This window comes from Lissotriton vulgaris, chromosome 4_1, assembly GCF_964263255.1.
Source record: "Lissotriton vulgaris chromosome 4_1, aLisVul1.2, whole genome shotgun sequence".
In the NCBI taxonomy this organism is placed as follows: Eukaryota; Metazoa; Chordata; class Amphibia; order Caudata; family Salamandridae; genus Lissotriton; species Lissotriton vulgaris.
Window position 1 is genome coordinate 1988854261 of NC_141691.1, and position 13508 is coordinate 1988867768.

A 13508-nucleotide genomic window follows, 5' to 3' on the forward strand; every position below is an offset into this window, starting at 1 on the left:
AGGGTCGGCAACCACTCCGCCATGTAAAATCCACAGGGTCGATTTAGACAGATTGAGGTGAAGCCCCGAGACTTCGCCAAACCCCCGCATGATCTCCAAAACTCGAGGGCCCGAGCGCCGCAGATCGGTAAGGAACAGGAGGACGTCGTCTGCATAGAGTGCAATCCTATCTGTTAGGGTATCGTTCCAGACAAAGCCACCTAGATGGGCATCCATTCGTATCCGCGACGCCAGGGGCTCCATGGCCAGGGCGAACAGATAGGGGGACAGCGGGCAACCCTGCCGAGTACCACGTCCGATTTGGAAGCGCCCAGAGACCGCACCGGCTACACGGACCGACGCCGTAACATTGGTGTATAGGAGACGGATATAGGACAAGAAGACAGGCCCTAGATTGAGGCGGGCCAACAAGGTGAACAAATACGCCCAACTCACCGAATCAAAGGCCAGATCCATGTCCGCAAGGAGGAGTGCGGCCTGTTCATCCCTAGCACCCATGGCGTCGATCGCTGCCTGCGCCCGCCGGATATTATGCCGGGTGGCCCTGCGCGGCAGGAACCCGGCCTGGTCAGGGTGGACTAGGTCGGCGATGTGGGGCAGAAGGCGGTTCGCCAGGGCTTTCGCCAAAATCTTGGCCTCGATGTTGAGAAGGGAGATAGGCCTGTAAGAGTCGTGCCGGTCCGGCGCCCTGCCTGGCTTCAAAAAGACCACAATCTCAGCATGACGCCAGTCAGGTGGCAGCTCGCCTCTAGTCCGCGCTGCCTCCAGGGCGTTGCGGAAGTGGGGTCCCAGCTGGACATGGAACTTTTTATAAAATTCGGCAGGATAACCGCTCGGGCCGGGCGCCTTCCCAGTATTCAACTGGCCAAGGGCCTCCCCAAGTTCCTCGGACGTAAGCGGGGCCTCCAAGGCCGTTCTAGTCTCCTCCGGGACTGCCTGCGGGAGTAGGTCGTCCAAGTATGAGGCAATCTCGCCCTCCACCAAGGGGTCACGAGGAGCGTATTGTGCCTCGTAGTAGCGGGCAAAGCTAGCCGCCAACAGACCCGGGTCGGTCATGACCGAGCCGTCCTCCGCCGTAAGGCCGGGCAGCTCTAGGGGCTGGAAAGTCGCCTGGCAAAGCCTATGCAACATGGTGCAGGACTTATCGCCCCACTGGTACACCCTGCTGCGCGTGGCGAGCCACGCCTGTCGGGCCTCCTCGTACAGGACCGAGGCATACGTCTGCTGGGCCTGCAGGAGCTGTCGCACGACGCCCTCGTCACCCCCGAGTCGACCACGCTGCTCCAGCTCCTCCACGCGGGCCGCGGCAGTCACAATGGCCTCCCGACGCTCCCGCCGAGCGGCCGCACACCAAGTTATATCAATGCCCCGGATCGTAGGCTTCAGCGCCTCCCACACAACAATGGCATCGACACCCCCCACCAAGTTCTCGCGCCAGAAGTGATCGATCTCTTCGCGTAAATGCGTGACGTACTCCGGCCGCTGCAGCTGCCAGACGGACATACGCCAGCGAAAGGGTTGCCGTTTAGAGGGGAGGGTCACGGTGGCCAGGACAGGGGAATGATCCGAGAGGCCCCTGGGGAGTATCGTGGCATCCCTGACACGGCTCAGACAGGCACCCGGTACAAACAGATAGTCGAGTCTCGAGAAGGACCCATGCACCGCCGATACATACGTGAAGGCCTGCACTGCGGGATGAAAATGCCGCCACACATCAATCCAGCCCAGACTACGCACAGTCGCACACAATCGGGTGGGAGCAGCCGCGGGGGGGGGGGTCAGACACTACATGTGCTCGCCTCAGGCGGTCCAGGCCCACATCCATGACCTCATTCCAATCACCCCCCACCACGGTCAGGACCTCAGGGATTTCGTCCCACAGCGCAAACAGCCGCTCAGACAATGCCCATTGCAGGGGGGGAGGGGCGTAAACACTTCCAAAGACCACCGGCTCGGAACCCAGTAGGCCTTTAACAAAGACAAACCTGCCCTGAGGATCAATCCATTGCTTCTCATGGACATAGGCCACCCTACGATGTATCAATATGGCCACCCCCCGTGATCCCCTCGTAAAGCCAGCATGATAGACCTGTTGATAACCGAACCTCTGAAGGCTAAGGGCCTTGGAGCCCAGCATGTGAGTTTCCTGGAGCAGGAGTACATCCACCATCTCCCTCTTCCCCCACCGCAGCACAGCCCCACGCTTGATCTTATCCAGGATACCCCGCACATTCCACGTCACCACCCGCAGGGTCTTTGAAGGAGACATAAGCGCAGTATCAGCCATTGTCAATACACAGTCCAGAATCCGGCCCTCCCTCCCACCCTGGTGCAACCCGCAAATCGACAAGAATCAAAGCCTCAGACATGTGTGGACCCACCCCCCCAGCCCGCAAACTTAGCGCCCCCTTCGCAACCCAGAACCCCCCCAACAAGCGCAACACCAGAACTCCGCCCCACACCCACCACCCCAATACCTCAGAAAACATTGAAGTATCTGTCGCGGCATGGAGAGACCCGGGTCCAAAACAGAGGACCCAGGGCCCGCCATACCAATGGATCCCAACAACCCCACAATGACACACACACACCACCCCCCAAACAACACTCACATCCGTGAGGGTCTGAGGCCCACAAATGGTACCCTCCGAGCCCCACTGCGTCCCCATGGCAATAACTGGAGTCTTCACATGGGAACCGACTGGCACATCAAGGACAGAATGAAACAGTCTCACCAGCCAAAGCAGAGCAGTTCAGTATGCAGCATACAAAGTACGTGTAGGCCCAGCAATGTTCAGCTGCCCGCATCGGAGTGTTCCGAGTCCCTGGCACCACCCGATTGCGATGCACTGGCGGAAGCCGATCTTTTCTTGGAGCGAGACCTCCGATGGCGGCCCTTCCTGTTCGGGCGATCCGTCCGCTCCGGCGACGATCCCTGGGACCTGCCCGGGTCCAGCCCCGGCTGGGCATGGGGCCTGAGTCGCACCGCCTCATCGGTCCAGCGGAACACCTCCTCCGGCGAATCGAAGAAATGGGTCCGAGACTGATATATTACTCGCAGGCGAGCCGGATACAGGAGCGAGTATTGGAGCTTGAGGCCCCTAAGCTTAGCCTTAGCGTCCATGAAGGATTGCCTCTGTTGCTGCACCATCTTCGTGTAGTCCGGGAAAATCATGATAGTATGATTCTCGAAGGCGAGTGAGCCCTTGTTCCTCGCCTCCCGCAGGATAACATCCCGGTCATGATAGTTCAGCAGGCGAGCGATAACTGGCCGTGGGCGCTCACCCTCCGGCGGCCGCTGGGTCAGAGCCCTGTGGGCCCTCTCAATCACGAAGCACGTAGACAGTGCCCCTTCGGGGAGCCAGCTTTCCAGCCACCCGGTTAGGAACCGCTCCATGTTGTCCTTCTCGCACCGCTCTGGAAAGCCAATGAAGCGGAGGTTGTTGCGCCGCGCGCGCCCTTCTGCATCTTCCACGCGGGCCGCCAGTGTCTTTTGGACGCTCTCCACCTCCGCCAGTCGCTTCTTTAGGCCACCAATGTCCGCCTCAGTCTCCGTGATACGGGTCTCAGCCCCGGCGATCCGCTCCACCGCGTTGCGGAGGTCCTGGCGCAGGAGCGTGACATCCGCTCCAATCTTGGCATCGAGCATGTCTCGGGATTGGGTGATGGCCGCCAGTATAGCTGCATTGTCCGGCCCGGGGCCGCCGCTGCCACCGGCCGCCCCGGCGCCACCACTCGGCTCGGTGAATTTATCGATGGGGCCATGTTTAGGCGGGCCACCTCCTCTGTCCCTGGTCATGGCAAGCGCTGGGCAGGGCGGACACCACCCCCGAACCTTCGGGCACTGTCACAAGTCCTGAGCGGGACGGCCCAGATGAGGTCCCAGAGAGGAATGCGGGCCGGCCGCCGTGATCGGGTGTCGCGAAAATCGAGGTCCCGGCGTCACCCAGGCGGGACAGGCCGCACCCGCACTCGTCCCCACAAGCAGCCGTCCAAGGTACAAAAGGAAGAATCTGTGGGTCCGTGGTCTGTGGGCAGCCGTATCCAGCGGGCCGGGCCAGGAGAGGCAGATCGGATGCCACTACCGTCCGCCAGTCCGTCACCGGCCGCCTCGGGGCTCAAGGAACCCCGTCTCCAGACTGTCGCGGGGCCACGCCTCACCGCCACCGCTCGTTGGGCACACAGGGGGTGAGCCGATGGGTAGGAGCTGTTGGCACGTCCCGATCTCCAGACGATCGCGGCCAAAGAAATGAGCCAAGGGCGGCGTAGCGGATGCCACCCGCACCCGCCAGATCGCAACTGCCACCAGGCGTCGCGAAACTCGAGGACCCCGGTCTCCGGCCGGCCACCAGGCCGCACTCCGCCGCCGCCTCCCTCCGATCGCAGGAAGGGAAGAAATGCAGGATCGACACACCAAAGTAGACAGGAGACTTCACTAGATCGAAAGCAATCACTGGGTACCAACAGTGGGCTCGGGGGTCAGGATAAATGATCGAATTAAGTCCGGGCCGGCGGGAGCTCTACAAGGCTGCGACCGCCATCTTCGCCCGCCAAGCCACGCCCCCAGCATAGATGTTTTTAATACAAAGTATAACTGGTCTGTGAAATTTAACTCGAGTTGGGAGAGTGAAGGGTGTAGCCGTATGGCGAGCTGCAGGGCGGGAGACTATTTGTTCATAACATCATTAAAAAAGAATACTGGTTTCGAAAAATTAAATTGCTATCGGTATTCCTACCCTTCTAGAGTGAAAGCAACCTAAAATGACTTCGATTTGGCCTGAAGGAACCAACCAGGCAAACTAGGCACAATCATTTCACAAAGAGTAGAATTTGCAGCTTAGGTGAATGGAGTATTGATAATGCCAATATAGGAACTGATGCAAATAGAGGAGTTTCTTTTACTTGATTCCGTTTCTTTTGCCACACTGTACATAGTCTCCTGGTATTCAATGTTCTTCCTGCCTTGGGTTATTAATTTCAAATTTGTGGTACATCCTATGGCTTGCAAGTCTGCATTTCTGATGGTGACATCAGCCATAGCTCCCCTCTGTAAGAACAAAATACATTCTATCTGGATTTTTTTTGCATAAAAATAGTAATCCAGGTTTGATCATGCATATATGTAAACATCTGAAAAAAACTTAGCACTAGCAGGTGTGTGTAACTGCCTCCCCGACATGCAGAAAATGTGATATTCTTATAAGCACGTACATTCTATTGATTTATGGTTTCTTCCAAATATGGCTGAGTCTGCAATTTAGGGACACTATTTTCTGTTTTCTTTCTCTCCAGTCTTGTTGCTACGAATGCTGCTAGGATGCGCACTGCGGCCGGCCCTGATAAAAAACTGCTGGAATTGGGGCTGAGACGTGCACAAGGACCCAACGGTGGCATCTCTGCATCAAGATATTCCTACATAGGAGGTAAGTCTTGACTCATGTGCTTCACCCTGTTCCAGTCCTAATCCTACCCCTCCCACAAGTCCAGACAAGAGCATCATAGGCATGGCCGTTATAGAGCCCCAGTGGACTTAGAAACTTGGCACAGGTTGATTGTAAGTGAAAGATACTGTGCTATTGAGTGACGCACACAGTGCAGCAACCAACAGGCCGTGCATTCATGCGAGTGCAAATTCATGAAAGTCATTCATGAGTGCTCCAGATTGTATTGTCCAAACCGTAAGAGCCAGGTCTTTACTTCTAACAAACAGCATGCACTCTTCAGTGGGGCTTTCTGCTATATCGCTCTTCTAATTGTTGTGGTGATCATCTCATGGGTACCATTCATGTGTAACTGACCTGTGAAAGCTCACATTTGTCTTTTTCTTAAGTGGCTGTCAACATGTTTCCCCTCTTTCTAAACCGTTTTGAAACATGTAGTTCATACATTGGAAAGTCGCATATAGTATTTTCTATATGTAAATGTAAATGTGTGGTACTTGTACAGCGCACGAATCACCCATGGGCATCTAGGCGCTTGTATGAATACCGCTGAGGAACCCTTCCTGGCTTTTCCCTGTGAAGTGCCCACTACTACTAGGTGCCAATTGTTCCGGATGATTTTTTGTACCGGAGTTGTGTGGGGTCCAAATGTAGACACGCATACCATCCGATCAGTTTGTGGTTTAACCTTTTTCTGTAACAGGTGTTCCCGGGGTGTCCATCATGCGATGAGTTGATGTAAATAGGTACCCTCACTTACACCGTGTTTCAATTGTTTCACAGTGACAACGACCCCCCAATCCATGTCCTGAGGAGAACCCGTGCAATAGTATTGGGTTCGAAACGCGTCGACGTTTTCACCTCCAAGATACCGAATTTCTAGGGCACGCTAGGAATTAACTCAAACACACTTTGTAATTGCTGATATGTTCCTATGTTATTCCTAGCTTTGGCACCTAACTGTTGATCTATTGTGTATCTTGTGAGGGTTGTAACAAGGAGGTTTTTTTCTTATCATAACAGTCCCCTTGTTGTTTGCATAATCAGGATTGGAGCCTCTATGATTGATTAATTTGAGGCCTGTTTGATAGTTGTCTATGTTATCTATTTATGACAATTCCTTTGTTTACACATCTATGTTTTGATATTTCCTTCTCATTTCACTGAATGTATATTTGTATTTTGTGATAAATGTTGTGTTGTATCTCTTGACGCCAAAAACTTGTTTGAAAACATTTTATAAAAAACGATAAGTAAATCAATACAAATGGTTGTCCAACCTAGTGATTTGTTAGACTAGGCTGTGCACCGTGATACAAACTCGAAACTGCCCGGCTCTTGTTTTGTTTCTTATACAATAGTGGTCCACGCCGGCCAGTGACAGGACCCAAGCCTTTCCTAGTTTTCCTTTGCTCTAATCATTGAGCCATACGATGTTCATATCTCTTACAACTCCAAAATTATGCCTTCATGTATAATAGACTTGAGTAGGACGATATGGTGTTAAAGCTTTTGTGGTTCCTTTCAGGTACCACAGGCAAGGCTTGGGCTATATTTGAATATATAGGAGCTGACCAAGCAGTGTATATCACACAAAACGTTCTTCTTTGTGAACCAAGGTTCTTCCGCAATTTTTTGAGCTATTGCCCATCAATTCTGGACAGAAAACTCTAAGATCACAGAAAAACGAAGTCCGAGATAACTGCATGTGTTAAGCAGTTACTAATCAGCCATTTCTCATGGGTGTCCCCCTCATTGGGGCACCCAAATGATTCCGGATCTTAAAGCGATACAAAGCTGAGGTTGATCGCTGTGTTTTTCATAAGGTTATATAACTCAGAAACAACTTATGCTGTCTAATTTACTGTGTAGTGGTCTGTGCTCATTAGTCCGTATATAATAGCTTCGGCCCCACCACAGTATAAAGTCTAATATTATGGATGAAATCTGTAAATTGAAATTTTGTATTACATTTTTCCATGCCTACAACACAGAGGCTAGAGTGAAATAGGTATAAATAAAAACAAAATATATAGATCCCTTCCCCCCGATATGTCCAATAAGAATAACTTCCTTAGTTCCCCTCAGCCCCCAATCTTTCCTCTGGAGAAGAGTGTTCCCGCAGCTGTATCGCATTTCAGTTCCATGCTCCTATTTTGTGGCAAATCACTTGTTCAGGAGCAGTCCATGCCTCGCTGCTGTTGTGCCCGATCAAGTTGTGATTGGACAGTTCTCGGGACTCTAAAGTATCTAGGGCAGATGAGCATCCTGACCTAGATAGCCCACAAATGGGACTCACAGCATATCAAACCTCAGTCCTGCATTAATGTTAGTGTCAGCTTTTCCATTCCAATGTGTACCTTAGCCTGTTGTGTCCCTTAGCCTGTGTATTCCTTCATGAATAGTGGGAGCTCTTGTCTTACCCCAAAGGGTTCAGCACCTAATATTAAATAATTCAGTGGCTGTTAAAGTAGAATCCATTTCTTGAAACATTAGCTTTGTATCTGAAGTTCTTGCCAGAGTTTTCTTTTTTTTTTTAAATGTGTTGAATTTTTTAATTCGGATTATTAACATTGCTTAAAATACAGCCAAACTCGTTCCAAGGTTAGAATAAATCTTATTTAGAAAATTGAACGAATTGATGTGTAATCTTCAGATAAATTAGATAACTAGAAACGTTCTGATTCCCAATGACTAGAAAAGTGCAACATCTAGTTATTTAAAACAGGAACATGGTGCATAATAAAAGGGAGTGGTTGTTGCCTATCTTTGAACTCCAATAAAAAATTATGACACAAAAGAATGGAAGAAATTGAAGATGGAACTGAATTGAGAGAACTCTGCCTCACATAGACTAATGACTTTTATGGCATTGATGGTAATGGAAAAAGGGTTACCTAATGTTAATGGAAATTGGGAGAGCGGGCATGGGAATCAATTAAATGGGGAACGCCTCAGATACTCTACAAAACTGACTTGGACTCGACACGGACCAGATGTATGAAAAATCAAATTTGTGTTTCCCAAATTGCGATTTTTACCGAATCGCTATTTGAGAATTGCAAATTGCAAAGTAATAAAAAAAAATCACTATTTTGTTATGATTCCTTAATATTCGCAAATCTAAATACTGGATTGCAATTACAGAATCGGTATATGCGAGTTTGCTAATTTATAAAAATCACAATTTAGCGAATCTGCGATTCGGGTGCAGTCTGATGACATCACGAGAAGAAAGTGGCCCCGCCCATGCTGTTTCCGAGTGCCTGAGGCTGTGGGAGAGGCTAAGAGCAGGAGCGCACACCTTCAGGAGCAGAACAGGAGTGCTTAGACAGGCACAAACTGACAGAATGGACACACAAGAGCAAGGAAAGGAGCCTGCAGTAGGGAAAAGAAAACACAAATTTAGCGAAAAGGAGTTGGAGGTCCTCATAGAGGAAATGGTGAGGAGCCATGAGCAATTCTTCACGAAAAAGTCTCAGTACGTCCCAAAATCTGAGAAGAGGAAGATCTGGCTGGAAATACAAGCAAAAGTGAATACAATGGGGTCACACAGCACTCCATTGAGGACCTAAGGAAGTGCTGGTACGACTTGCGCTCGAGGGTGAAAGAAAAGGTTGCAAAAAGGCATCAGGACACCAAAAAAACAGGAAGGGGGACCTTCCACAGAGCCAGCAACAACACCCCTGGAGGACATGGTGGAGCCCATCCACCAGCCTAAGAGCATAATTGTCATAGGAGATGTGGACAGCTCAGCCACAGACAACACCAGATGCATGCAAACTTTGTCCTGAGCCATCACCCTCCTAACTCCACAATCCAAAATTACCCACCCAAGCAATGCATCATGGGAGATGCAGTCTCAAACATTAGATGGCAAAGCAGTGACACAGGGAAACCTATCTGCAGTGTACTCACACAAGTCAATAAGCAAGCTAAGCACATCTAGTGGGAATACTAATTCATGTATATTTAATGAAAAGGAAATGAAATGAGGACAAACAGTAAATGGTTCTCTTGTATTCACAGGCGAACCTGTGCCACAGGCAGAAGACAGCCAGATCGATCAGGCACCTGAGCAACAACAACATGCAGGGGAGGAAGAGTCTCACACAGGCACAGAAACAACACCTGCACCAAGACCAAGCAGGTACACTGTGGCACCACTACAGGAGATTGAGGGAGGAGTGGAAGAGACACCGCAAGATCCCCAGTCCATGCCCGAAGAGACAGCACTGCATCCTATTTGTCAGTCTCCGGTGCAGCGTAGTAGCACAGTAGCCTCAGATGCAGAGCAAGGCCACAACGTGTTGCTGAGCAGGGGGAGGAATCCACTGTCTTCTCTGGCCTTCAGGGAACCATGATCAAGTTGCAGCTGCTGCAATTTAGAAGCATGAAATCCATGCAACGGCAGCTGGTGCCCCTGAATCACAACATGAGGGATATCAAGGAGGGCATAGGTGACCTTAACATCACAGTTGCAGTGTGTCAGAGGGCAAATACAGAAAGCATGAAGGACATGGCTGTAGCAATACAACTATGCACCACCATGTAGAGAGACCATGACTCAAGGAGCCATAAAAAGCAACCCCTATACAGCTGCATGGATGGGTACACAAAGGCAGTCAACCGCCTCTGCAATGCCACAGCTGTCCTAAGCTGACGCACCGTTTCCATGCAGGTGGAAATGGCCCACTGCAGCCAGGATGTTGCAATGGGGTTGTTGCAGGTCACCAATGCTGTCGACCAGCTCCTGATAGTAAATATAGCTGCCACGGGTGCACTAGGTGGCTGGGGACAGTGAGGTCTGAAGCCGCAGCAGCATCACTCCACCTGTCACCGAGCCCAGACGGCAGAGTGCAAGGCAAGGGACAGCAGCAGAACCCTCATCAAGGGAGGGCAGTGTGAAGACTGACCGTAGTAGTGCTGCACGTGGGCACAATAAATATTTAATACTGTGGCAGAGACTTGCAAATGGCTGAGGTAAACAATAAGAGACCATTGAAAGGGTTGTAAATGTGCATGGAGTGTGAATATACCATGATGTACAACTCAAGGCACACAGTGGTCAGGATTGTGAGGCTGTGTGCACACATATTGCCTGATGTCAAGGTCAATAAAAAACAGTTCTGCTAAAGTCATTATTAGCTTTGTCCATTACTCATTTAGAAATAGTTGCCTGTGATCTCATGACTTCTGTGTCTCCCATCTGCGGCACCTACACCACCTGCTGCTCTGCGAGGTGGCCGTGGGTCTACATCATCCTCCGAGTCCGTCCATATCTGTGATGTCCAACGAGATTCCGTATTTGGTAGCCAGGTTGTGTAGCATGGCACATGTAGCAATGATTTTAGAGTATGTCTCTAGGTGGTACTGCAGTGCACCTCCACTTTTGTAGAGGCAGCGGAACCTACTCTTCAGCAGTCCAAATTTTAGCTCCATCACATTGCGCGTCGACTTATGGGCAACATTGTATCTCCACTCATTTGGGGTAGCTGGGGTGAGGTTATGGGTGAGTATAAATGAGCGCACTGCATATGCGCTGTCACCTACATGAGAAAGGAAAAATACATTAATCACAGGCCAATTTCAATACATCCAAGGTGTCTATCAGAGTGGGTGCCATGCTTTTACCTAGCAGGCATCCTTCTCCAAATTCTCCACCAGTGAGACGTGTATAGATTCCACTATGCCTGAAGATGCAAGAGTCATGCGTACTTCCCTGAAATTTGGCTACGATCTCAGTAATGATGTGTGAGGCATTACAAATGACCTGGACGTTGATGGAATTAAATGATATCCGGTTTCGATACACCAACTCAGTAGCTGAGGGGGGAGAGAATGCGACATGTGTCCTATCAATGCACCACATGACATGTGGGAGTTGTGCCATCTGTTCAAAATCCATTTTAGTCTTCTGCAGTTCCTGTTGTGTAATGGGGAACCTGATGTAATGGTGCATTCTTTGAAGCATGGCATCCAGGAAAAAATGTAAAAAGCGTAACAGGCAACTTTGGGAGACCCCTCCATCTACAGCTATCACCCCCTGGTAACTCCCTGATGCAAGTAGGTGCAGTGAACACAAGACCTGCACATGTGTTGGAATGGCTTGGGTCCTGCGGGTCTGATGCTCTAGGATTGAATGCAGGTCATCTATCCGGTCTAGGATTGTTGCTGAGTAGCCTGTACTTATATATTTTTTCTTCTGTCTGCTGGAACAGGGTAATGCGCACTCTGTGTATATGCGTTCCTGTCTCCACTTCCATCTCTGCGCTGCTGCTTGTATCCGCATCCTCCTCGCTATGACATACAGCGCTGCCATTGTGAAATATAGTGAGGCATTCTGGGCCTATTTAAAGGATGTGCACCAGGTTACCACCTGCTTTGAGTTGGTGGTAATTTGTGAGTCGCCAATAGCGATTTTCTAGGTATTAGCTAATTGCGATTTTTCATACATTTCTTTGTGACTCATTTGTGAAATCTCAAATTGCGAGTCGCAATTTGGAACTCAGTAAGTTCATATTTGCAAAATAAGAAATTGTAAAAAAAGTGGACTCTATTTTTGCGATTTCTTATTTTGCGAATGGGCTTTCTCTTTCCTACATTGCACACTACGATTTTTCGATCGCAAACGCTGAAATTCTGTGAATTGCAGTGTTTGTTATCGCAATTTAGCTTGATACATCTGGCCCGTAATTTCCTTTTCAAAATGATGTTGAAGGATACTGCATTCACCATCCAGCTAGAGACCTCACGTGGTCGAAGGGAGACAGACCTGGCTGGAGTCCAAGGGCGGTGCCCCCAAGGGCAGGGCCCATACTACAACTCTGCAGCCTGGCCGAGGGCATGCCCGAAGAAGAGAATGGAGGACCCTGAGAGGCCTAGCACCCCTGCACGGAGACAAAGGAATTTAATGCCTTGAGGTAATGGACAGAAACTAGCTGGCTCCAAGGGACAAACCTGGCGATTTGGTACCTAGACCCCAGGAACAGTCAATATAGCACCTCCTGGAGATAGAGACATGTCCACCGGCTGAGTTAAGAAGGACCGGTCTCTCAAAGAAATGCTCATGCGGTGGATCGGCGGAGGGCCCCGCACCTGGGGAGACAGCCCCTACGCAGTCTGGGGGTCCCACGGAGGAGCCAGTGACACTGGCATTTCTTGAGTCGCTTTTCATGACGCTTCGAGAGGACCTACAGACAGTCAAGAAAGACCTTACGCAAAATATAAAAGAAACTAGGAGAGATGTTGACGCCCTTGGGGAAAGAGTTGCAGCCCTGGAGAATAAAGGAGACAGCCAGGACACAGAAGTAGAGGCACTGCATCAAGAGATCCTCCGATTCCAAGACCAGCACATAGACCTGCAGTCCCACCTGGATACAGGGAATTGCGTCCAAGGCAGAGGGAAAAAGACCTCTTCGGCTTTGTGAGGCCAACCCTCCTGTCATAGAACTTAAACTAGACCGAGCACACAGAGTGGGCCCTCCTCATCCCGACAAGGCCCCCCGGCAGACATTTTAGTCTGTGCACGGTTTCCAGGCTAAATAGGAGATACTGTGCAAAGCACAGGTACTGCTTCCTCTCACATTCAGAGACCAAACCCCGACATTGTATCAGAACCTTGCTTCGCTCACTCTACAAAAAAGACGAGCGTTCAGACTGGTTACCATGCATCCCTGCAACCAAAACGTGGCGGTTTCCTGGGGCCACCATGTCAGGCTCATTTTACTTTGGGATGGCAAGCTCCAACAGATCAGCTCCCTATCCGAGGTCTGTCGGGTGTTGGGCCTGGAGCCGCCCTCGAGCTGCATAGATGGGGGACAGCGCCCCCAAACCTGAGGGAACAGCAACCTAGATGGGGACGGCAGGGCTCCAGACTGTTATCAAGAAGACCTTACCGGGCGGAGATTACAAAGGGCCAACAAGAGGCACTGGAATCAGTACCGGCGGCGTTGTCTAATTTCTCTTGGAGAACCTGAGAGTGGGCGGTGGGGGGAGGTGCCAACAGATTGGCACCAATATGGATTCCAACTGCCTTCCTGGCAGCCAAGACTGGCTGAAGGACTG

The 13508-nt window shown here is 50.5% G+C and overlaps 1 protein-coding gene across 2 annotated transcripts in view; it reads left to right on the top strand.

The window, feature by feature from the left end:
- Positions 1-13508, top strand: part of NAPRT (nicotinate phosphoribosyltransferase) — a 368826-nt gene that overhangs the window by 156265 nt on the left and 199053 nt on the right. For both annotated transcript variants that reach the window (XM_086966311.1, XM_086966312.1), the window contains exon 4: positions 5293-5423. In XM_086966311.1, coding sequence (XP_086822437.1) covers positions 5293-5423 — 131 coding nt within the window. The remainder of the gene's footprint in view (positions 1-5292; positions 5424-13508) is intronic.